We start from the raw sequence: 27,164 nt of genomic DNA on the forward strand, positions 1-27,164 counted from the left end.
TTCCATCTGCATCAGACGCTCAAAGCGCTTTACAATAATGCCTCACATTCACCCTGATGTGAGGGTGCTGCCATACAAGGTGCTCACTACACACCGGGAGCAACTAGGGGATTAAGGACCTTGCCCAAGGGCCCTTGGTGATTTTCCAGTCAGGCTGATTTGAGCTGAGGATCCTCTGGTCTCAAGCCTAATGCTTAACCACTAGACCATCACCTCCCCAAGTAGATGTTTCAGACTAAATTACTATGTGTTTTTGACCATGAAATGCTAAAAATATGGTGGCGTATTCCAAGTATTGGCACTTTGTGCAACATATTTCAAATTATGTGTGTTTAAATATAAATTGTATTTCAAATTGTGCAGAATGGAATGTGTTTTGGGTACACCATAATTGTGGCATAAAATTTCAAACAGCTTCCAAAACCTTAAAAAAAAAAAAAAAAAAAGTGGTACGTCAAAATAGGAACTCCAGTGACAAAATTTATGAAATTGGTTTTAAGTTTTACAGTGATACTCCTTGATTTTGGTAGCCCAGGTATGAGACAACAGACCCTTGTGTGAGGAATTTATGACATTTATCCAGTTTTATTGTATGTGGATGAACGTCTTTAACACCTTTCTCCTTATGTGTGTAAACACCTACATGTCTCAGCTTTATTCTGATGAAACAACAAAATTCTCTAAAACATCGCTCACCCACTCAGTGCACTCCACTGAGCCTGCTGCCCCGTGATGGCACATTTCCAATATTCACATGACTTTCTATTCACTACTAATGATGTCACTATTGTCTGGCACCATTTAGCCATAATAAGCATGCAAACAATGCTTGACCTTGAACGCTCAATCTCAAGCACAATGCCATACTGTGAAAGCCCAAGTAACTCAGTGTTCATGTCCAACAGTAACGAGGTCTATCTCAAGCTGTTAAGCCACTGTAGGTGGTCCAGGTTTGGGTGACCTTTGGTTTCAACCAAATATGGATTTGACCTTGTTACCTTGAAGGTTGAAATCCATCAATGGGAATTCTGAGATATTTTGATAACAGAATGACAGACAAATGCAGGTGAAAACAGTAAGTCATCTGACTTAAATATCATGATACAGTGATAAGTTTAAAAAGAAACACGATTGCACATGTAACATGAGACTACAAGAAATCCTGAAATACCTCAAAGTTAGAAGTTCACACGTCCTACTTTCACATCTTTATCCAGATGTGCTTCGAAATGTGATGGTGTGTACTGAAGATTTTCCCTGTAACTGACAAGGAAAATGTCACAGTCAATCAGACAGTGGGTCTGTGGAAATCTGTGAGGAACTCCATAAAAACTACTGCATATTCACATCTGAAATTTTTTATTCTAATAGATACAAATGAAGAACAGTGAACCTCACACTTTGGACCATGATGGCATTTTTAAACATACCATAATTTGCAGTTATTCTTTGACATATCATCAGTTTAGGAAAGTGAGACGTGGCTGTGCTTACATGTAAAGCAGCTTTTCCTGTGCCTGATATTTATGAAGCCTTCATGTTCATGGCAGCACCAGGGCCCTGAAGGTCACAAAGGTCACAGCTGCTTTGTTCACAAACTCTGCAAGTTTGTTAGTTTTTGCTGGAAAAAGAGGCACGGCTGCAAACACAACTTGGCCTTGGCAACGCCAGTGATTTACGCGTTTGGAGTTTGCGTAAACACACGCGCGCGCGCACACACACACACACACACACCTGGTACACATCACTCAGCTCTTTACTCTTTTCATCTGCCTCTAAAAACACACACGCTCACATCAGTAAGACACTTTCATACTCCCACGCATCAATCAAAGTGCAAGCACTGCACACACACGCGCGCTCGCGGGCCTGAAACCGGAACGGGATCCGGTTACGGAAACAATCCCGATCCGCGTCCCAGCCGCGTGGGAATCATTAAACAAGCAGCAGAAACACCTATGGAGCATTTCCAGGCTTTGGAGGATTTTGGAAAAGGGCAAGAGAACCGGTGGTATGAAATGACACCAGAGCAGAAAAACAAACGCTCAACTGATTTCTTTTTTCCAGTTTTAGAACCCTAAAGATGCGTGCCTCTGTTCCTCGATCGTCTCTCCTGTCTCACAGTTTCACTGCACATGCATTTTTATTTTATTTATTTTTGGGGCGTGGGGAGGCTTTCGGACCCGCTGTAGGACACAGAGGGGAGAAGGACAAGAATCAAATGGACAAAGAGAAGAGGAAGAAGTGATGGAAAGACAGCAGATCGGTCACGCCTCTGTGCGTTCAAACGCATCTGTCACACCTGATTCAGTGATTTAATTATTTATTTTAATTTATGCATTTAAATAAAATAAAAAAAATCCCATCAGAATTCAATGAGAGAGCGTGATGGGCAAGCTGAGACAGACACGGTGGACAAAGAAAAGCAGCAGCCGTGTGCGCGCCTGCAGCTGAACGCTGGAGTGATTTGGAGTAAATAGTAAATTACCTTCTGCCGAGGCGCCTCCAGCCAGCAGGCTGCAAAATAACACAATCCACAGGTATGACATCATTGGACCGAGGTGTCCCTGGCTCCTTGACCTTGAAAATGGACAGCGAAGCGGTTCTCAGGTGGAGGTGTGCGTCGGTGCGCTCTTGCGCGTCGGATGTAAACCTTTTTGGCGTCTCCAAAGAGCTCAGTTAGATGCTGCGCTCAGCGCGCCGCCGCAGCTCATCTTTTTGTCTGGATGGGAAGGGTCCAGTTTTTATGGAAGGGGGGCGGGTCTCTTCTCCCGGAGACACACAGACAGATGGTGGCTTCCTTTTCTTCAGTGCCAGCAAAGATCAGCAAACGTGGCCTGGACTGTCGTTAGTTTCGTGCATAAATTAAGCTGATTCATCAAGAAACTCTGAAACATATTCATTTCCAAATCAGGGAATCACTGTCTGTGTCCACCACCCCCGCAATTAGCAGGATAGAAAGCACATTTCACCTCTGGTACTGAGTTCTTGCACATATAAAGTGAGGACCAGAAGCCTCCCTGGACCATGTTGACACCCACAATGGCTTTGCAGGATTTGTACCAATGGCCAGTTGTAAAAGTTGCCATAATTTCACCAACGTTTGAGTCTGGGAGCATGTGATGCTGCGCTTTGCTGCATCCACAACACCACGGAACCTCCTTGGGTCCTGGATGGCAACCAGCCAGGCAGACAAGTGGTCCGTTCCCACATCTGTAATGTAACCATCTATCTGCTGCAGCCAGGTGAAACGTGGACATCTCCTGGTCTTCTCCAGCTTCTGAGGTTGTCAACACTCAGGCACAGAGAAACAGGCCACATGGCCAAAATGTCTTATAGTGGACACTCCTTCACAATGCAAGTTATACTCCTCATCTTAGATACAAACTCATTCCAACGGCACCCAAGAGACCTAGCACCAAAGACATTCAGTCATCACCTTAGGTCACTGGTTAGCATCCAAGTCTCACAATCATTCAGCAAGACAGGCAGCACCAGGACCCTAAAGACTTGGACTTTCATTTGCCTGCAAAGATAACTGCAACACCTCTGTCTAGTGACCTCATGGTTCCACAAGCTCTTCCCAAGCGATTCTCAGTCTCAAAGGCTGAGGACCCAGAGACATACACTCAACAAAATATAAATGCAACACTTTTGGTTTTGCTCCCATTTTGTATGAGATGAACTCAAAGATCTAAAACTTTTTCCACATACACAATATCACCATTTCCCTCAGATATTGTTCACAATCCAGTCTAAATCTGTGATAGTGAGCACTTCTCCTTTGCTGAGATAATCCATCCCAACTCACAGGTGTGCCATATCAAGATGCTGATTAGACACCATGATTAGTGCACAGGTGTGCCTTAGACTGCCCACAATAAAAGGCCACTCTGAAAGGTGCAGTTTTATCACACAGCACAATGCCACAGATGTCGCAAGATTTGAGGGAGCGTGCAATTGGCATGCTGACAGCAGGAATATCAACCAGAGCTGTTGCTCGTGTATTGAATGTTCATTTCTCTACCATAAGCCGTCTCAGAGAATTTGGCAGTACATCCAACCAGCCTCACAACCGCAGACCACATGTAACCACACCAGCCCAGGACCTCCACATCCAGCATGTTCACCTCCAAGATCGTCTGAGACCAGCCACTCGGACAGCTGCTGAAACAATCGGTTTGCATAACCAAAGAATTTCTGCACAAACTGTCAGAAACCGTCTCAGGGAAGCTCATCTGCATGCTCGTCGTCCTCATCGGGGTCTCGACCTGACTCCAGTTCGTCGTCGTAACCAACTTGAGTGGGCAAATGCTTACATTCGCTGGTGTTTGGCACGTTGGAGAGGTGTTCTCTTCACGGATGAATCCCGGTTCACACTGTTCAGGGGAGATGGCAGACAGCGTGTGTGGCGTCGTGTGGGTGAGCGGTTTTCTGATGTTAATGTTGTGGATCGAGTGGCCCATGGTGGCGGTGGGGTTATGGTATGGGCAGGCGTCTGTTATGGACGAAGAACACGTGCATTTTATTGATGGCATTTGAATGCACAGAGATACCGTGACGAGATCCTGAGGCCCATTGTTGTGCCATACATCCAAGAACATCACCTCATGTTGCAGCAGGATAATGCACGGCCCCATGTTGCAAGGATCTGTACACAGTTCCTGGAAGCTGAAAATGTCCCAGTTCTTGCATGGCCAGCATACTCACCGGACATGTCACCATTGAGCATGTTTGGGATGCTCTGGACCAGCGTATACGACAGCATGTACCAGTTCCTGCCAATATCCAGCAAATTCGCACAGCCATTGAAGAGGAGTGGACCAACATTCCACAGGCCACAATTGACAACCTGATCAACTCTATGCGAAGGAGATGTGTTTGCACTGCATGAGGCAAATGGTGGTCACACCAGACACTGACTGGTATCCCCCCCAATAAAACAAAACTGCACCTTTCAGAGTGGCCTTTATTGTGGACAGTCTAAGGCACACCTGTGCACTAATCATGGTGTCTAATCAGCATCTTGTTATGGCACACCTGTGAGGTGGGATGGATTATCTCAGCAAAGGAGAAGTGTTCACTATCACAGATTTAGACTGGTTTATGAACAATATTTGAGGGAAATGGTGATATTGTGTATGTGGAAAAAGTTTTAGATCTTTGAGTTCATCTCATACAAAATGGGAGCAAAACCAAAAGTGTTGCGTTTATATTTTTGTTGAGTGTATTTGTCACTGCCAAGATAAGTGAATGTCTCTACAAGTTCACCTCTCACCACATGCAGATACACTTCTGATGACTTAATCCAGGAAGTCATTAAAAGCCTGAATCTTAGTCTTGATCCAGGACCATTTCAAACCCAGACACTCTGATTCCTCACTCAGCTTCTTGAGTGCTGCAATCAGAGTAGCCAGTCTGCGATCCTCGCCAACAAAAGCAGCAAACAGTGGTTTCTCATACCCTACCCAATAGCCCAGTCTATGCAAGGACTGAATAATGCAGGAGCCAGAACTCACCCCTGACAAACACCAGTTTTCAGTAGGAAAAACTCAGTCTCTGCCTCCACCCCACACAGCACTCACAGTATCTGTCAATAGGCTGCCTATGTCCAGTAGCTTCTTGGAGATCCCACAAATTCTCAGGACGTCACAGAGAGCAGTCCGATCAATTGAATCACCAACATTCCACAAATAATTTGACTAAGCCAACATTTTGTAAAACGTCTTTATAACACAAAGGTCTGGGATTACACAAACTGTTCATTATACACTCAAAAAAAACCAACATGGGTGTTTTTTAACATGTATCTCTATGATATAAAATCAAGTTTTATAGATGAACACATTCAAATCATGTAGTTTTAACATAATATGCAACAACTTAAATTTAACTTGTTCATTGAACATAATAAAGTTATGGAAAGTATGTCCACCAAGTAAAAATGTGTTAATGTAGCCAAAACAGTTTTGGCTGAGTGACCTAAATGTAAATTTGTTGTCAACATGATGAATTTGCGTGGTTGTTATTTAATTATCACAGGTCAGACCAACTAGATTTTTAAAGGTAAATGTAACAAAAAAACAAAAACTAAGTGCCTTTGGCCTGCTCGCTTGTTTGTGCTTGGGGTCGCCACAGCAAATCCACGGTGGATCTGCAAAAATTGTGCTGATCCAACACAGTAAAGTTAAGTTGACATGTAACCGTACTATTTTAAAAGTAGTTGTAACTACTAACAGGGCAGGGGTGGTGGCCAAGTGGTTAGTGCATCTGGTTTCAGTACAAAAGGTTCCCGGTTCAAACCCCACCCCTGCCACATTTCTCCATGCAATGTGGAGTTGTGTCAGGAAGGGTATCTGTGTAATTCCTGTGCCAATTCAACATGTAGATCCACCTCAGATTTGCTGTGGCAAACCCCGAGCGCAAACATGGGAGAATCTGAAGGGACTTTTATTTTTGTTACATTACCCTTACAAATCTAGTGGCCTAAACCATGGTAAACTGAGTAACAGTAATGCAAATTCATCATGCTAACCCAACAAATTTACATTTAGGGTCTACATTTACCTTTTCAAATCGAGCTGGCCTGAACCATGGTAATTAGGTAACAGTAACACAAATTCATCATGTTGACCCAACAAATTTACACTTAGGTCACACAGCAAAAATTGTTTCTGGCTAAGTTAACGCATTTTACATGGGTGGAAATACTTTACATAATTTATGTTCAGTGAGCAAGTTATTTTTGAGTGTATATGTATGAAATTTGTCCTTTGAGGTAAATTCAGATTTGAAACTACACTCTTTACATTAAAAGTGCCACAGAAATATAAACTGAAGTGATATGAATGTACTGTCGCTGCAAGCAGTGATGAGATGGCAAAGTTGACCTAGAGGCTGCTGAGAAGGATCCACCAGGCAGGAGGAGAGGGAGGACAAAGAGGAGATTTATGGATGCGGTGAGGGGGAGTACATGCAGGTGATTGGTGTGACAGAGGAAGATACAGAGGACGGGTGACATGGAAATGATTGCTCTACTGTGGCAATGCCTACGGGAGCAGCAAAAGAAGGTAGTGCTACAGAACTGGAGTTGTAGGACTGTCCTCACTACGTGTACCAAAATTCACTCCCTTTTACATATGGTTATAACGTTGAAGTGAAACATGGTGGATGGACACAAGCACATATTAATACTACATTCCCTGACCTCGCCTGTAGGCCAACGGCACAATAAAGACAGACAGGCCTTCAAGTTGCTTGTGAAACCTTGCTGCTAATCACAGAGTCCTGATGGCCACTGTTGCTTTGTGCATTAGCGAAGCAGCAGTAGCAGGCTATTGTTTTCCACGGTGTGTGTCTGTCTGTGGACAATATAACTCAAAAACAGCTGGATGGATTTCCTTCAAATGTGGTGGGAATATTCCATGGATAGATGTCGAGAAGTGATCCGATCTGGGATGTTGGTGAAAGGTTTAAAAAAAAAAAAAGATTGGGGCAGGGGGTTGTAGAAATCAACAACCAAATAAGCCATGATGGATGATCTATATCATAATATTGATCTGCAGAATATTTGTGATTGATCAGTATGAATAATTTTCAGTTGAAAAGTCATATGATGAAGCACCATTACAGACATCTGGATACTGAGATTAATATTGTGGTGTGTAGCGCACACAGGATATACATCATCCCTCTTATGCCTTTTATAACTCTGGAAAACGCATCCCATTACCACCACTGTACTTTACACTTGTACACCTGTTGCTCAACTACTTGCGCACACCAGCGGCTGAAAGACAGAGTGTGTGCTGTGCGAGCCCATCAAACCCTCCCCGCGGCAGGTGTCGGCCAAATTCCAGGTGACATGCACGCACATCCAACACCGCTCGCATGACACTTAGAAAACGTGTGGCCATTCGCGCTATTAACACAAACAGTCAGCAGACAATCTCTGTTGCGCTGGCAGTGAAATTTGTCAAAGTGCCCCACGAGTGTGGCTTTGGTGTGTCTGCCGGACAGAAGTGGCTGTAGAGATCTGTCATTCTGGCCATCCCAGCTGGACACATGTACCATGTTTGGACGGACATGGACTAACAACTGCCCATTGTGGCACGTGTCTGCTTGCCGTCATCACGTGGACATAAATAAAAACAATGCTGTTGACGACAAGCTGCAGTGCAAGTGCGCACGTGCACGTTGCAGCCCATTGACAGGTTGCCCCCAGAATGAAACGGACCGTCAGATCAATAAACCGTTAGTGGGTGATTTGATTGTCACGTCACTCACGTGAGCTCTGTCCACATGAGGCAGTCAGTCCTGCAGCGCGCTGTCCACAAGACAGGCGTGTCGGGCTGGCTGGACACGCGCCAGCAGATGTTGACATGAGACGAGCGAACTGCTTCTCATTCATCGCCATTGTCATGACTGTACCCCTGTGACCATGGTCATCTACAGAGGAACAGACAGATCATATTTGTATTGCCCACTTGATAAGAGGAATTTAATATAATGCGATGTTTTTATATGGTGTATGGTTTATTTTTAAATATGTCCATGTCCTTCCTGATATCAGCAGTTTCCTGCACCTTTCATAAGCCAGTGATTGCAGCTCAGTGGTAAAGTTTATGACTGACATTCAGAGGTCTTGGAAAGCATGGGTTCAAATCCCATGGGTGGCATGCATTTTTTTTTTTCCCATAGCAGCTGCACAATATGGTTACACATCGACATTGCACTGATGCTTGCACTGTGGTTCCCGAATGCAGGAACCGTCACAACATTTTAAAATTTTTTTCCTTCCCAGCAGCTACACGTGTGGTTACACATCGTGCAGCTGCTCGCACTGTGTTCCCGCGTGCATGCCTGCCCGTCGTCGCAATGGTACTAATTAATAACATTATGTGTTTTATAGAGTTGTCATTGTCTCCCTGTACAAGAACAAGGGCGACAAGTCCGACTGTCTAATTACCAGCCATCACTCGCCTCAATAGCAGGTAAGATTTTGGCTCGAGTGCTGCTAAACAGGCTTACCCCTACCATAGCGCGTGAAAATACTCCGAGAGTCAGTGCGGATTTCGGGCTAACAGGGGGAACCACCGACATGATCTTCGTCCTGAGACATATCCAGGAGAAGTGCAGAGAACAGAACATGGCCCTTTATGCAGCCTTCATAGACCTAACCCAGGCTTTGTGACACGGTCGTCATGAGGGTCTGTGGAAGATTCTTGCACGCCTTGGCTGCCCTCCAAAGCTCCTCACATCATCCGCCAGCAGCATGAAGGCCAGATGGGACAAGTGAAGTACAACGGGACTCTGTCCGGCAGCTTCCCCATCTCAAATGGCGTCAAACAGGTTGCATCCTCGCGCCCACTCTGTTCTCCATCTTCTTCAGCATGATGCTTCGTGAGGCAAAGAAGACTTGACAGACAGCATCTATATCTGCCTTCAGAACCGACGGAAGTCTGTTTAACTTGCGGCGCCTTCTGTCCCACACTAAGATCACAGAACAGCTAATCATGGAGCTGCTCTGCGCAGATGACTGCACCCTCATCGCCCATACGGGCAAGCCTTGCAGCACATTGTCAACTGTCTTGCTGAAGCAGCAAGAGCCTTCGGCTCACCATCAGCCTGAGAAGACAGAAGTGCTATATCAACCGGCCCCCATACAGCATATACCCCACCCCAAATCAACATCGAGGGTACCAGCCTGAATGCAGTAGAGCACTTCACGTATCTCGGTAGTGTTATCTCAAACGACGCGTCTGTTGCCAAGACCTAGGACAATCGCCTTGCCAAAGCCAGCAGTTCTTTTGGTCGACTCTCAAAGAAAGTCTGGCAGAATCATGCACTGCGCCTTTCCACAAAAGTGCAGGTCTACAGAGCCATTGTGGTCCCTACCCTCCTGTATGGAGCTGAAACCTGGGTTCTGTATCGCCAGCAGATCAGATTACTCGAACGCTTTCATCAGCGTTGTCTCCGAAACATCTTCGGGAAATTAATTCTCTTTGGCGAGGTCAAGGAAGGGAGACGAAACCAAGGGGCCCCCAAAAAGCACTATAAGGACCAGCTGAAGAAACAGCTCTCCCTTGCAGGCATTCAGCATCACTCATGGCAGCATCTAGCTACAGATAGACTCAGCTGGCATTCCAGCATCAAATCCGCCAGCCTGAAGTTTGAGGCAGAAAAAAGTGAGGCCTCACGCCAGAAGTGTCAAAGACAGAAAGAGCGGGCCGCAGCACAAGCCCAGCCTACTCAAGTGTTCATTTGCCCCAAGTGTAACAGGTCTTGTGCATCCCACATCGGACTTTTCAGCCACCAGAGGACTTGTAGAAAAGAAAGGAAAAAAAAAAAAAAGGCCTTCCCACTATCCTCGTGAGGAAACTGCCAAGAGAGGAGTGTTTTCTTTTTGAAATGTCAAATTTCCATAAAATTAGAATAATTTTAATTGTATGCATGTGAACCACAATTTTTTTTTTTTTTTTTGGCTTGTAGCCCTCTGTCCAGGATTTATGGCTCTTCAAAAGGAATTGGAGCACCTCTTGTTTAAGAACAAAGTAAACAAAGGCATAATACAAATGCTTCATGACAAGTAAAATATTAATTTATGACTTAATTCATGCTCAAGGTTTCTTATGTGCTCTACTGCTTCAAATAAATGTTGTGGGCGTCACAGAATAAGGCTGTGTGCTTTAATGACATCTGAATGACAAACTTGAGATTCAGAAATTGGAACTGTGAATAAAAAACAGACAAAATGAAACATACTGTACACTAATAAAACCTACAACAGTGATCAGATTTAAATCACATTATCTTTCACTCAAAACACTACATATAAAAAAAAACATTTATTAGTGTCTGAGCACAATTACAAAAATTCCCCTTTTCACGTTTCATTACAAAATTCATACATTACAGTACAATTCTTTTATATGAATAGTTTATTTTTAAAGGCAAGATTCTGCAGTAGAAAAGAATGTGCAATTTCATCTTTTTCTCACTGGATCAACATGAGACAGAGCAGCACTCTGAAGATGCAACATATTTAGTTAGGTCTGCAGTTTGGTCAAGAGTTTTCCATAAACACTGACTGATGCAAATGCACCCAGCTCAATCATTAGCACATGAACAAAGACATGGTCATGAACACTGCATCAAACCAGCCGTTTTTTTTTTTTAATCCTCTGCTTTATTATCAAGGATGTCTACTTTTTGGCAAAAAAAAAAAAAAAAAAAAAAATCCTTTTCATCTGGTTGAGTGTTTTATTTAACAGAATTTAACCCTGACCTGTTATATCATTCTTATAATCCATTTATTTAATTCTGCAAAAACTAAGGTCATGCACCTTCTCGTTTTACGGTCTTGTGTGCTGAACAACTGCCATTTGGCAGATTGCTGATCCTCAGTAACAACTGCATAAATGCCTGATTAAGCATGAAGAAATGTATGAAAACCAAAAACTGAAATGACCTTGCTTAAAATTTGCCTTGTTTCTGAAATCCGTATAATCAAAGTAGAAGTAAATCCCTTCAGCTGCTCCCTTGTTTTGGGGCCACCACAGCAGATCAGAGGTGGATCTGCATGCTGATTTGGCACAAGTTTTACACCGGATGTCCTTCCTGACGCAACTCCATATTACATGGAGAACAGCCAGGGGTGGGTTTTGAACCGGGAAAATTCCACTCTGCAAACAAGCGCACTTAACCGCTTGGCCAACAGAAACCCATTTTTCAGGGTGTTTGCTCACCTCCTTCAATTCAGTGCAGAGTGACATTGAGGAGGCCTGGCTTGAACACACTGACAGATTGGTTTTTACCAAACAATAACATACTTTGATGGAATGACAAAGAAGTCTTTTAATACCAAATTAGACACCGGTTACTGGTGCTGCTATTGGCAACAAGAGTATTATTTTGTTCATATTTCACTCACACTATAATTTTGTTACCAGAAAACTGTTTACAACTTAATGACTGAAAGCCTTAAAATGCAGGACAAAAACATTTATTAATATCTGTAAAGCAGAACTTTAGATCATTTTTCAGAATGAGAGATGTGCAATAAAGACCAATTATGAGCAGTTTGTGCATTGTTCATGCATAGATGAATTATACAATTTCTGCTTAAAAACTGTATTAAGCAAAAAATGAAGGCCACACCTCTAAATAAATGGCATTAAGTGGGAAATAAAAGATCCATTGCACTTGTCAAAAATAATTCTGATAAACCATTTATATAATTATTTGTGTGTATGTGCGTGTGTTAGTGAGAGTCCAAGAATTACAGTGAAAAAGAGACAGCAAGCATGTGACAGTCAAGGTCAGTTGATTCTACTCTGTATGGCACCCAAAGTGAATGCAAAACTGTTTTATGGTCACCATTTATAAAGGATTGGTTGCTTCTACCCCTTCTGAACAGCCTAAATAGATACTGATTTAAGGTGTGGGAGAGAACGACAGGCTGGATGGTGTCTCACATTTTGCTGAAGCACTCTTTGGCATTTGACCACACCTGGATTCCCTGAAACAGTGGAAGTGAGACAGAATGTAACATTGAGACAAAGATGGCGCAAACAAGATAACGGATTACAAACTTCAAAAACAAATATACTTTTAGACAACAAAAATTCTGAGCAGCTAACAACATATACACACACCACTGATGTTCACAGCTACACACCTTCTTACACATGCTGATCTGCATAATGGCGTAGCTGATTAACGCTTCACGTAAATCTCTATCTTTTTGCTCCTTAAATCGTTCTATGTCTTCCCAGGCTGCTCGGACAAACTCCCTGAAGACAAAAAAACAAAACAAAAACTGTCAACTGTCATGCTTTACACACACACACACACACACATTTATCAGAGTGTGTATTGCTGTTGTGCTCTTATTACTGGCATATTTTTCTTTTATTATTGGAGTTTATTTTGTTTAGTGCCTTCACTCCTGTGAAAGTCCTATGTAGTTACTATAATTCTAATTATGAATAACAAATGCATAATTATTTAGTATATAAATCGCATCTGAGTATAAGTTGCAGGGTCTCCCAAACTTGTCAGGCGAAGTGGAACCTTTACATTGATGGTTAGGAGTTTGTCTGTCTATATGTGACCCTGCGATAGACCGGTATTCTGTCCAGCATGTATGTGATATGAGCACTGATGCATTTGCTCTAATGTATACTGTAAACTGGACTTAAGAAAACCATTAGAGTGTTCTGTTATACTCTGGTTTCTGAGACCAAGTGCTGTATTTTCTTTTATATCTTACCATTATCCTACTGTGAAAAGAGAGACTGAAAAATAATTTGACATTTCAACTTGGGCCTTAAGGCTATTTCACAAGAAGGCGGTGATTTCCCCACTGGGTCTGGAGTAGATTTCCTGCATTTGTTCAGTCCCAGCTGGCAATCTGGAAAATTCTCTGTATGTGCCACAGGGACACACTGTGGTTATAGATCCTGTGTACAATGACAAATTTAATTGGTACCAGAACAAAAAGGATCAATTAGCAGCATGAATGTTGAAGTAACGGAAATGATCATTTGTACTTCTCCGTTCCTTCAACATTTATGAAATCCACCAAATGTTTACCAAAGCAACAAGAAAAAGTGAAGTGCAGATAAGTGATCCTACTCTAGATAATGCTGAAGCTTCCACTTTAATCCATGTTGAGATATATCACCATGCCTTATGTGAAAAGGCCTTTCAGTACCAATGAGTGAAATCTGTGACTTTAAAGGGGGGGGGACTCCGCCCATAACTGTAGTGATTTGAGCTTTAAAGTTGTGGAAAAGGTGGGCAAAATGAGATGTGAATAAGAACAAAGTAGAAGAAGAACTTGCTGGCACTCTTTGTTCTTCTCTTTAAGCATTTCATCTCCCTCTTGGATACTCTGCTCCAGGGCTGCCAGCCTGCTTTCCCTCTGCTCCTGACTCTCCTGGCCAAACAGCTTAGTGGTCATCCCCTTCAGAGAAAAGACACGCACCGTCTACAAACACACAAACACGCACATTAAAATATAATGCCTAATATTTTACTCACAAATCAGTTTTTCTGATGTTTTTATAAGGCAGATGCCAGTTACTAGTTTCTCAATATAACATGGTTTGAAATTGTGCCATCTCAAAACCATGGCGATTGTTGATATGAGCTCTGTAAACAGTGAGTTTTGTGCAAAATTGTACCTGAGGCTGGGGGTGAGGGGTGCGTTTGCACAAACTCGCCAAATATTACGTTTGTCTGACCGGCCACTACAATAAAATGTCTGATTTCCTCACAAAAAAATCTCCTGGCTGTCCCTCCCCCTATCCTTGTGTTATTTATTAAATATGTTCCTTGTCAGTTGATGTCTGGAGCTTTTTCATCTCGGCAGCAAAACATAAAAACAACAACAAAAAAAAACATGTTACGTGCACAGTCAGTTTTCAATGCTAACCATGCAGACAATTTAGTTCACTGAAACATTTTGCACAGAGTTTATATATATACTCTGGCACTCTTAGAAGCTTCAAAAGTTCCTACCTGTTTAAATCCAGGGGACTCTGCAGTTAAATAATCAGTTTGCTGCTGTCCATTTTTTTCTGCTTGTTAAGATAAAACATCCATAATTTTCCAGTCAGCCTCTCACTGAAAACAGTGGAACATCCAAACTGTTGAGGACTGTAAACACATGAACCAGTTTTCTTCATGTTTACATCCAGAGGCACTGTGTGTACTCATAGTGTGTGTCCTACTCTCACACTCAAAACAACAAACAAATGTCCAGGCACCAGGAAAGTGCTCTGTCTGATCTCACCTCAAAGTTTTGAACATGCACAAACCTCTGACGAATTTTGCGGACATCAGCTGACAAGGAACTAATTTTGCAGATGGAAAAAGTCTTTTGTCTGACAAAACAGACAAAAATTGATAGTATCAGCACAGCTCCTTATACTGGCATCTTTCCTTAACCAGGTAACCGTGTGACTGGGGATTGTAGAAAGCTAGCCATTGTCATGGAACACTTCCTGTTTTATGCACAAGTGTTTCAAAATCAGAGCACGTCAAATAGATAATGTCGTCACAAGTCAGATACAGAAGAGATGAGAAAAACATTGTGAAAAGTAATTTTTCTGGTTTTTACAACGTGTTGGGGGTCAGGAATTAATGTATATTAGGTGGGTGTTTAATAAATTTAATTTAAAAAAAATTAATTTTAGGTGAGTATTTAACCAACATTCTTCAAAAAGAGGGTGGGGTTTTACATTACCCTGGGCTCTCAGACGTGCAAATATGGTGCACGTCTGTAATGGTGGGATTTTTTTTTTTTTTTTTTTTGACTATAGCAGGGGTGGTGGTCAAGTGGTTAATGTGCTTGGTTTCAGTTCAGAAGGGTCCGGGTTCAAATCCCACCCCTGCCACATTTCTCCATGTAATGTGGAGTTGCGTCAGGAAGGGCATCCGGCGTAAAACCTGTGCCAATTCAACATACAGATCCACCATGGATTTGCTGTGGTGACCCCGAGTGCAAACAAGGGAGCAGCCAAAGGGACTTACTTTATATGACTTTGAATCTATGCATGTCTTCATACACAAATATACAAACACGGAGTAACAGCTGACATTTGGTTTTGAAAGACTAACTACAAGATGAAAAAGACTACTGAACTACCAAAGCTCTCTTCTGAACTCAAGGTAATGTCATTTTACAATAAAATTAATCAAGAAATAGATGGAGAGCAAATACTTTACTCTCCTCAGCCAGTCAGCAATTGACAAGCTAACATGAGAGGGTCCTCTCAGTAATTCACTGTGATCAGAATTCAAAACAAAACTCCACAGCCACCAAGTTGTTTACCAAAATGCATTAAGCTTTGACTCGTGATGGCTAAGATGTTGGTGAAACATTATTTCTGTGTGCAGTAAGTTAATGTTTTCTTTTTCAAAAAGGTGACAATTAAATGCACTAGAACTTAATGCTTTGCTTTGAATTGGCTCCAACAAACTTCAGTGGTTAGCCATAACTGCTAACATTGTGGAAGTAGTGTTATTGTGTAATATGAACATTTTTAGCACAAGTATGTCAACAGAAAGCAAGTCAAAGAATTATGATGCAGGATTTCTGAGGTTTCTATAGGATAGAGAGTCATACGTCAATGAAAAAATCCTCCTGTGCACCATTAAGGTGTTTAACACTTTCATGAATGAAATGTTTCCATGTGCCAGTGTGGGTGTTAAGAGGTTTACCCCAGTAGCTAGCTCCTCTTTCTGTTGTTTCTTATGAGCCAGATCCTGAGCTACCATCTCCAACTCGTACTGGATCAACTCGTGTTTCCGACAGACAGACCTTAACACACACATATGCATAACATAATTTTTTTTTACTGTGTTGCCAGCCATTTTCATATGGACATACACAGAACAACATTACCTCAGCTATTAATTCCCACACTGTGGAGATTTTACATGGCCTTGATTTTCAGTACAGTTTAATAATATATTCACTCCGGATAAGAGCAGTCCAATCCATTAATGGATGTAACCTGACAGATTCTGCAGCCAGGATGACAGCTGTCACCCAACACCGGAGACAGCTGATCCCAATCAATACGGAGGTATATCAGCAGGACGGCATCTCCACCTCATTTGCCGAGATATCGCCTTACCAAAGAGGTAACCATTTCAACCTGCACATACGTGTGTCTTTACTTGTATTCTTGTTTGATTGTCTATAGGACAGCTGACTACTAGACAACATTCAGATAAGTACTCACCTTCCTACATTGTTGTTGACGAGAGGTGGAGGTGGACTCTCCACCCTCCGTGTTACTGGGTGCAGCCGCATCCACACCTGACTGTTTCTGTTTCTTGCCAGCAGTACCGGATCCGACGAGCGGAGGCAGTGGCCACCTGGGAATTCGGGACTTGGCGGCTCCAGTATTCCCGGGGTTCGGTGGCAGAGGAAATCGGGTTGGTTCCGGTTCGACTTGGACAGACGTCTCCTATCGTTGAGCCTGCCCACACGACACCGTTGTAATTGGACTCCATTTCGATATTGTAACCGGTTGTATTTGTTGTGCCTGTTTCACAACAGTAAAAGCAGTGTTATTCGACTCCTCCATTGTCGGTTCATTTGCGCCCCCTGTTGTGGGTCCGTGTTCCTACACTTTCACAACAGGATATCTCGGCCAGCGTCATGGATCCCGAGGGGCGTCAACCGGCTGTTGAACGGCCAATGGAAGAACAGGACGCGCAGGCGTCCGCGGGAGGGGTAATCGGTGAGTTGCAGCGGATCCTCACCGCTTTCACGACTCGGTTGGATTTCATGACCGAGCAGAACGTCCTCCTGAACCGCAGGGTGGAGGCTCTCGCCGCGCAGGTGGAAGCGCGCCCTCCGGGCGCCGCTGCGGCTCTCCCTCCCGTAGATCCTGTGCGTAACGTTGACGTTCCACTGGTTGTTCAACGACCTCTCCCTCCTTCCCCGGAAGCATACATAAGCCCTCCAGAGCCGTACGGAGGCTGTGTGGAGACGTGCGCGGATTTTCTGATGCAGTGTTCGCTCGTCTTCGCACAGCGTCCCGTTATGTACGCGACCGATGCTAGTAAAGTAGCTTATGTCATAAACCTGCTTCGCAGTGAGGCACGCGCTTGGGCTACAGCGCTCTGGGAGCAGAATTCACGGCTCCTTCTGACATACGATGGGTTGTGAGGGGGCTCAGAACCGTGGTCGATCACCCTAATAGGGGAGAAACCGCTTCAACCGTGCTACTGTCAATGAGACAGGGGCGCCGGAGCGCAGCTGTTTATGCAGTCGACTTCCGCATCGCGGCTGCGAGATCCGGCTGGAATAACGCTGCCCTCCGCGCCGCCTTTGTAAACGGACTGTCTTTGGTTCGCAAGGAGCACCTGGTGGCTAAGGACGAACCGCGGGATTTAGACGGGCTTATCGATCTTGTCATACGGTTGGACAACCGGTTAGAAGAACGTCGGCGGGAACGAGACGAAGGGCGTGGCCGGGCACGCGCCGTCCCTCTCCCTTCCGTTCCGACCGCGCTCCCCTTCCCCACGCTCCACGGCCCCTGCGCTCCGTGGGGCCACAGCTCCCCCTACTGACGAAGCTATGGACACGAGTAGGGCAACATTTAGGGCACCAGCTGCACAGAGGATACGGGCCCATGGAGCTTGTTTGTTTGTGGTGCACTAGAGCACCATGTGAGAGACTGCCCCGAGCGGTTACAACACCAACGCCCGCCCCTAGAGACTGGGCTAGGGGTGGGCCGAGACATTCACGGGACACACCCACATTGCTACACGACTCCCAGTCACGATCCTGTATGAGGATTTAACCCTGAAGGCCCCAGCACTGGTGGACCGGGCTCTGAGGGGAATCTGTTGGACTGCAGATGGGCCAGGGAGATAGGGCTCCCTCTGGTGGCGCTTACCTCGCCTGTGCAGGTTCGAGCACTAGATGGCTCCCTGCTCCCTCCGATCACACATAAGACACCACCTGTAACGCTGGTGGTGTCAGGAAACCACCGGGAGGTGATCGAGTTTTTTGTGACTCAGGCCACTTCCCGTGTGGTTTTAGGCTTTCCCTGGATGTTGAAGCACAATCCCCGGATTGATTGGCCGTCCGGGGTAGTGGTTCAGTGGAGCGAGACCTGCCATCGGGTGTGTCTAGGTTCCTCGGTTCCTCCCGGCTCCCAAGCTAAGGAGGAGGTCAGAGTCCCGCCCAATCTGGGGACGGTGCCGGTGGAGTACCACGACCTTGTCGACGTGTTCAGCAAGGATCTGGCGCTCACACTCCCCCCCCCACCGTCCGTACGATTGTGCCATCGATTTGGTTCCAGGCAGTGGGTTCCCGTCCAGTAGACTGTACAACCTCTCACGGCCTGAGCGCGAATCAATGGAGACCTACATCCGGGACTCGTTAGCTGCCGGGTTGATCCGAAATTCCACCTCCCCGATGGGCGCAGGTTTCTTTTTCGTGGGTAAAAAAGATGGCGGACTTCGTCCATGCATCGATTATAGGGGGCTGAACGAAATCACGGTTCGCAACCGATACCCGTTACCCCTGTTGGATTCGGTGTTCACGCCCCTGCATGGAGCCAAGATTTTTACCAAGCTTGATCTTAGAAACGCGTATCATCTGGTTCGGATCCGGAAGGGAGACGAGTGGAAGACGGCATTCAACACCCCCTTAGGTCACTTTGAGTACCTGGTCATGCCGTTCGGCCTCACAAACGCCCCCGCGACGTTCCAAGCCTTGGTTAACGACGTATTGCGGGACTTCCTGCACCGGTTCGTCTTCGTATATCTAGACGATATACTCATCTTTTCTCCGGATCCTGAGACTCATGTCCGGCATGTACGTCAGGTCCTGCCGCGGTTGTTAGAGAACCGGCTGTTTGTGAAGGGCGAGAAGTGTGAGTTCCACCGCACTTCTTTGTCCTTCCTGGGGTTCATCATCTCCTCCAACTCCGTCGCTCCTGATCCGGCCAAGGTTGCGGCGGTGAGAGACTGGCCCCAACCAACAAGCCGTAGGAAGTTGCAACAGTTCCTAGGCTTTGCTAATTTCTACAGGAGGTTCATTAAGGGCTACAGTCAGGTAGTTAGCCCCCTGACAGCCCTGACCTCACCAAAAGTTCCTTCACCTGGTCGGATCGGTGCGATGCCGCGTTAAGGAGTTGAAACGGCGCTTCTCGTCTGCACCCGTTCTGGTGCAGCCCGATCCTAGTCGCCAGTTAGTGGTTGAAGTGGACGCCTCGGACTCAGGGATAGGAGCCGTGCTGTCCCAGAGCGGGAAGACCGATAAGGTCCTTCACCCGTGTGCCTATTTTTCCCGCAGGTTGACCCCAGCCGAACGGAACTATGACGTCGGCAATCGAGAGCTCCTTGCGGTGAAAGAGGCTCTTGAGGAGTGGAGACATCTGTTGGAGGGAACGTCCGTGCCATTCACGGTTTTCACTGACCACCGGAACCTGGAGTATATCAGGACCGCCAAGCGACTGAACCCCAGGCAAGCCCGCTGGTCACTGTTCTTCGGCCATTTTGACTTCCGGATCACCTACCGTCCCGGGACCAAAAACCAAAGATCGGATGCCTTGTCCCGGGTACACGAAGATGAGGTCAAAACGGAGCCGTCGGATCCCCCGGAACCCATCATCCCGAGAGTCCGCTATCGTGGCCGCCCCTCACCTGGGACGTGGAGAAAAACCGTCCGGGAGGCCCTGACACGAGACCCGGACCCCGGAACCGGACCGAAGAACAAACTCTACGTCCCACCAGAAGCCAGGGCTGCAGTTCTGGACTTCTGTCACGGTTCTAAGCTCTCCTGTCACCCTGGGGTGCGAAGAACCGGGCAGTCGTCCGGCAGTGCTTATGGTGGCGTCCCTGGAGGCCGACGTCCGGGGTACATCCAGCCTGTACCACCTGTGCCAGGGGCAAGGCGGATCACCGTAAGACACCGGGATTGCTACAGCCGCTGCCCGTGCCTCATCGCCCTGGTCCCACATCGGCCTGGATTTTGTCACGGGTCTCCCGCCGTCCCAGGGAAACACCGTCGTCCTCACGATAGTGGACCGATTCTCCAAGGCGGCCCACTTCGTGGCCCTCCCGAAGCTCCCAACGGCCCAGGAGACAGCGGACCTCCTAGTCCACCACGTCCGTCTGCATAGGATACCATCAGACATCGTCTCCGATCGCGGTCCCCAGTTCTCCTCGCAGGTTTGGAGGAGCTTTTGCCGGGAACTGGGGGCCACGGTCAGTCTCTCGTCCGGGTACCACCCCCAGACCAACAGACAAGCAGAACAGGCAAACCAGGAGATGGAGCAAACCTTGCGCTGTGTGACAGCCGCGCACCCGACGGCCTGGAGTACCCACCTGGCCTGGATCGAGTACGCGCACAACAGTCAAGTGTCGTCCGCCACCGGCCTCTCCCCCTTTGAGGTGTGTTTGGGGTATCAACCCCCGTTGTTTCCGGTGGTTGAGGGGGAGGTCGGTGTGCCCTCGGTCCAGGCCCACCTACGGAAGTGCCGTCGGGTGTGGCGTGCCGCCCGTTCTGCTTTGTTGAAGGCCCGGACGAGGGCGAAGAACCATGCAGACCGGCGGCGGGCCCCGGCTCCCACGTATCGTCCAGGGCAGGAGGTCTGGTTGTCCACCAAAGACATTCCCCTTCAAGTGGACTCCCCGAAACTGCAAGAACGATACATCGGCCCCTACAAAATACTCAAGGTCATCAATCCCGCCGCAGTGAGGCTCCGGCTTCCGGCCTCACTGCGGATTCACACGGTATTCCATGTGTCAAGGATTAAACCCCATCACACCTCACCCCTCTGCACTCCGGGTCCGGCGCCACCTCCTGCCCGGATCATCGACGGAGAGCCGGCTTGGACCGTGCGCCGGCTCCTCGACGTCCGACGAATGGGCCGGGGTTTTCAGTATCTGGTGGACTGGGAGGGGTACGGCCCCGAAGAACGCTCCTGGGTGAAGAAGGGCTTCATCCTGGACCCAGCCCTCCTGGCCGACTTCTACCGTCGCCACCCTGACAAACCCGGTCGTGCGCCAGGAGGCGCCCGTTGAGGGGGGGGGGTCCTGTTGTGTGGGCCGCTGAAGAGGAGGTACTGCTGGCCCACCACCACTAGAGGGCGCCCTGCCTGGAGTGCGGGTCCAGGCACACCGGAGGGCGCTGCCGCCTTACAGGAGCAGCCAGGATGACAGCTGTCACCCAACACCGGAGACAGCTGATCCCAATCAATACGGAGGTATATCAGCAGGACGGCATCTCCACCTCATTTGCCGAGATATCGCCTTACCAAAGAGGTAACCATTTCAGCCTGCACATACGTGTGTCTTTACTTGTATTCTTGTTTGATTGTCTATAGGACAGCTGACTACTAGACAACATTCGGATAAGTACTCACCTTCCTACATTGTTGTTGACGAGAGGTGGAGGTGGACTCTCCACCCTCCGTGTTATGGGTGCAGCCGCATCCACACCTGACTGTTTCTGTTTCTTGCCAGCAGTACCGGATCCGACGAGCGGAGGCAGTAGCCACCTGGGAATTCGGGACTTGGCGGCTCCAGTATTCCCGGGGTTCGGTGGCAGAGGAAATCGGGTTGGTTCCGGTTCGACTTGGACAGACGTCTCCTATCGTCGAGCCTGCCCACACGACACCGTTGTAATTGGACTCCATTTCGATATTGTAACCGGTTGTATTTGTTGTGCCTGTTTCACAACAGTAAAAGCAGTGTTATTCGACTCCTCCATTGTCCGTTCATTTGCGCCCCCTGTTGTGGGTCCGTGTTCCTACACTTTCACAACAATTTTGGCCTCAGTGAAGCACGTATTTAAACAAAAATGGCTCATTTCTGAATGGTCAGAGCTTAGTTAGAAAACACAACAGTTGGCTTTTTAAAACTTTTTGTGTGAATACATACTCATTCTGAATCTCTGCGCCACATTATACACCCACAGATGCATGAAAAGTTCAATTTGTATAAATATTATCTTCTTTCAACTACTGATGAAACTGTTTTCATTAGCTACAGTTCAGAACGCAAGATCACATCATTGACTAAACTCTTTCAACCGCAATCATACCCAACTACATATATTCCATTTTTAATCGGTATGAGTGTTTAGTCAGTTTTATATAAAGGCTGAATAGATCCTTGTCATTCGATTGGTGGTTTGTATGTCACGTGACATGGATTATTTGTACCATTTGTCATTGTGTTCCATTTACCATGCAATTTTAGTGCTATTTAGCGTGCAATTTTTAGTATATATAACAGCTGAGTGGATCCTTGTCATTTGATTGGTGCTTTGTACGTCACATGACATGGATTAATTCATCCCATTTGTGTTGCATTGCAGTTAGAGTGCAATTTGGTTCCATTTAGAGTGCAAATTTGGTTCCATACATTTGGTACCATGCACTCTACACTCCATACACACACAGTCCTCTCGCGGTGTGTGTGCTCGCCCATGTGCATGCACATGCATGCATGCACACACAAAACAAATCCACTGTGCTGTCTGGAGGCTGTTGGCGGGAAGTTGGAATGAAAAGCTGGACTAATTTCTGACGTGATTTTTTTTTTTCACTGCACTGAGAATGTACAGTCTTTTTTTTGGTAGTACAAACGTACAAGCGCCGACCCGGTTGCATGTGTGTGTGTGTGTGTGTGTGTGTGTGGTGTGTACGCACGCGCAGGGGACAACGACACGATTTCATTGAGCTAACTGATGCTGCTAATTCTTGTAACACACACACACACACACAAAACCACTCCACTGTAAGCCGTCTGGTAGCATTAAGAGGTGTTCAGATGAAAAGCTGATGTGATTTTTGGCTGGACTGAGGAACTACAATAGAAGTCTGAAGTCAGTGCACAGCATCACTGGACTACATGTAACAATTTGGACTTTAGCAGCAGTGGAACACCAAAATGTAAGTCCCCTTTCTGTTGTTTATAAATTAGTAAAATAACAAATGACAAGGATCTATTTTAGCCATAATAAAAAAATAATGAATGTTTTTACATTCTTTCAATGGAATTAATATTTCATGAGGTGAAAGCTGGAACAAACCATTCAAAGAGGTGAGGCATTAACTGTATACTATAGGATTCATACTCTTGCATGCTGTGACCACCGCACATGCATACTAGTGGCTACAGCGCTTAGCAGCTTATTGACGCTCAAAAGAAAAAACAAATCAACTACACCGTAAGCCATCTGGAGGCATCTGCAATATTCGCTGGGACATGTCTAGCTAAGTAGATCGCTGTCAGATGAGGATCTCAACAAATTTCTGTTGCAAATCTGTACATGAAGAAGTCCGTGCACGGTCTCAGCTATGGATTACATCATCAGGATTGTTTTTGAACTATCTGACTGTTTTTGCAAGTTGACGGAGAACAATTCTGGATTGGATTGGACTTCCATTTCTACCAGAAGACTCAGCTGCTTAGAGAAAAGGAGTTTTTTTACACTCAACAAAAATATAAACGCAACCCTTTTGTTTTTGCTATTTTGTATGAGATGAACTCAAAGATCTAAAACTTTTTCCACATACACAATATCACCATTTCCCTCAAATATTGTTCACAAACCAGTCTAAATCTGTGATAGTGAGCACTTCTCCTTTGCTGAAATAATCCATCCCACCTCACAGGTGTGACATATCAGGATGCTGATTAGACACCATGATTAGTGCACAGGTGTGCCTTAGACTGCCCACAATAAAAGGCCACTCTGAAAGGTGCAGTTTTATCACACAGCACAATGCCACAGATGTTGCAAGATTTGAGGGAGCGTGCAATTGGCATGCTGACAGCAGGAATGTCAACCAGAGCTGTTGCTCGTGTATTGAATGTTCATTTCTCTACCATAAGCCGTCTCCAAAGGTGTTTCAGAGAATTTGGCAGTACATCCAACCAGCCTCACAACTGCAGACCACGTGTAACCACACCAGCCGAGGACCTCCACATCCAGCATGTTCACCTCCGAGATCATCTGAGACCAGCCACTCGGACAGCTGCTGAAACAATCGGTTTGAATAACCAAAGAATTTCTGCACAAACTGTCAGAAACCGTCTCAGGGAAGCTCATCTGCATGCTCCTCATCCTCATCGGGGTCTCGACCTGACTCCAGTTCGTCGTCGCAACTTCGCACAGCCATTGAAGAGGAGTGGACCAACATTCCACAGGCCACAATTGACAACCTGATCAACTCTATGCGAAGGAGATGTGTTGCACTGCATGAGGCAAATGGTGGTCACACCAGATACTGACTGGTATCCCCCCTCCCCAATAAAAAAAACTGCACCTTTCAGAGTGGCCTTTTATTGTGTATGTGGAAAAAGTTTTAGATCTTTGAGTTCATCTCATACAAAATGGGAGCAAAACCAAAAGTGTTGCGTTTATATTTTTGTTGAGTATATGTTCATGTAGAATTATGGTCTTCCTCCTTGATTGATATGCATTCTATTATTATTTCTTTTTCAACTTTTATAGAAATAAAATAGACATTGCAGTTGATTTGACTCAAAATTGTATTGTTTGAGTTAATGGAATGTGAAGTATGCCCAAAATGAGCATGAAAGATTTCAATTGTGTGTAAACTCATGACTTCTACTGCACACAGCTAACTAGCAATATAAGAATTTTAATTGCTAGTTAGGTATAATGAGGCATGAAGCCAATTTTAATAATACCTGTGTTATTTTAGTGTAGTTAAATAATAACTAAGCACATTACATAATTTGAGTGACTGTTACCTGAAGAGAAAAGGCACCAGGACAATCCAGACAGTTAGCCTTGTCTGTAGCAGGCTAGCCGCTAGCTGCACACGTGTCTCTATGATACTTTACAGTATGTACTTCCATCTTTATGAAACAGATTTGTGGTTTAATTCAGACGTGATACATGGAAAATCCCATCTTAATCTGCCATTTGAGTTTAGTAAAATTTCCCTCCAAATGTGTTCTGACGAGTTAGCCAGCCTCTGGCAATGAGCGTTAGGAATGCTACATGATTGGCAAGAGCATTGCCTATTGACTGTTTTCCCATTTCTTCACAGTAAAACTGTTTTGATGTGGCTTTGAACACTTATGTTGGCGTCCACCAATGTGAACACTGCATGCATCAGCACGTTCGACAAAACACTCATTTTCTGTTACAACAAAGGGAAAAGCATGTGAAACTCATCGTGTAATTGATAAAATAATGAGATTGTGTGAAACATGGTGACAGCTCTGCTGAAATACGCACAGTAAATCGTTAAAAGGTCAAAGTATCACGGAAATATGTACATGTGAAAATAACGTGTGTAAAACAATACCTTTATTTTCTGTATTTTCATTTTTTAATGACAATGTACTTGAACATATTATGTTCCAGTACAAATTGTCCAAACTGATATCAGTTTGGACAATTTGGATTGCATTGTGTATTTATTTAGCCGTGACAGTACAGATCCACTTAAGCTTGATAAAACAAATTTCATTAGCATTTGGAAATAATTTGTAGCAAGTCACAGCATGTCCTTGAGCTACAATGACAACATTCATACACCACTAAACACTTCATTTGTGTGTATCATGTTACACACAGTTTCAGGAAGTTTTTAAACGTCACTGGTATTCGATGCCACTATCCACTTTTAACTGTAAGATGAAACGTGAGAAAAATATGAGTACAAATTAGAATGCATACCTCAGTGATGGAGCTATTCCGATCTGACCACAACTACTGGTATTGAATTTACTAAACACAAATCCTCAGTGTAGTCTGTCTTGTTCCGCTTTATAAGCGCCACACCAATGGGACTGTAGCCACTGCTCTCTCAGTACATGCTGCTACCTCATCAGCACCACCGCGGGACATGTTTTAAAAGTATATTTATGCTCTGCCTCGCTTCAAATATGTGTAACACATGGTGCATGTGATGCTTCTTGCCACCCAGTCAGGTAGCGTTGTCCACATCAGTGCACGGGTCATTATGTTTGTGTTTTCGCCCTGCTGACAGGCACTGTACAGGTCCGTCACTAGAAGGGTAAGCAGTCAGAAGCCCCCCCGAGTAAATGTCCTCTTTTGAAGACTTTTTTTTTTTTTTTACATATTATTGTTATTATTACTCCTACAGCTACTACAATATTTTATATTTTTAACAACAAAAACACAGGCACCAGACTTTGATCGATCCTGTTCAATGAATATTACTGTGAGTATTCTAGTTTTACTGTTACAATATTGCACTCAGTCAACTTGATATGAGCATATATATATATATATATATATATATATAAATTTTTTTTGATTAATTATGCAAACAAGCCAACTGAAATAGATGGACAAGCACACAACATCCTTGTGGCAGTTAAACTTCAATTCTTTGTCCTCATTTTTTTTTTTTCCCAGGAAGAACAAACAAACAAACAAAGATAAGTAATGTTACTAAGCTGATGTGTGCAAACACATTACACAGCACAGATTAGTCTGAGGTGCACTATCATTGTTATTACGAGGAGAGGAACTGTGACTCTTCTGGTTCCTGTCGTGCCATTTGTGCAGTCGGATGTGTAATAATGCATGTATGTGCATGTGTGTAGTTTATAACCAAGCCTTGGCCTGTAACGCTACACCTATTACTGTGTGCTTTAAGTGTCAGGTG

The 27,164-nt window shown here is 45.1% G+C and overlaps 2 protein-coding genes across 2 annotated transcripts in view; both read right to left on the reverse strand.

Annotated features, from left to right (window-relative positions):
* Nucleotides 1-2,748, reverse strand: part of LOC117525366 (histone-lysine N-methyltransferase 2D-like) — a 114,265-nt gene extending 111,517 nt beyond the window's left edge. Inside the window, exon 1 of the mRNA XM_034187220.1 lies at nucleotides 2,489-2,748. Within this exon, the coding sequence (XP_034043111.1) occupies nucleotides 2,489-2,552 (64 nt within the window). The 5' untranslated portion in view covers nucleotides 2,553-2,748. The remainder of the gene's footprint in view (nucleotides 1-2,488) is intronic.
* Nucleotides 2,749-11,232: 8,484 nt separating this feature from the next.
* Nucleotides 11,233-27,164, reverse strand: part of snx4 (sorting nexin 4) — a 62,165-nt gene continuing 46,233 nt past the window's right edge. Inside the window, exons 11-14 of the mRNA XM_034186404.1 lie at nucleotides 16,231-16,330; nucleotides 13,848-13,993; nucleotides 12,680-12,794; nucleotides 11,233-12,520 (exon numbers count right to left, since the gene is read on the reverse strand). Coding sequence (XP_034042295.1) covers nucleotides 12,473-12,520; nucleotides 12,680-12,794; nucleotides 13,848-13,993; nucleotides 16,231-16,330 — 409 coding nt within the window. The 3' untranslated portion in view covers nucleotides 11,233-12,472. The remainder of the gene's footprint in view (nucleotides 12,521-12,679; nucleotides 12,795-13,847; nucleotides 13,994-16,230; nucleotides 16,331-27,164) is intronic.

This window comes from Thalassophryne amazonica, chromosome 14, assembly GCF_902500255.1.
Source record: "Thalassophryne amazonica chromosome 14, fThaAma1.1, whole genome shotgun sequence".
Lineage (NCBI taxonomy): Eukaryota > Metazoa > Chordata > Actinopteri > Batrachoidiformes > Batrachoididae > Thalassophryne > Thalassophryne amazonica.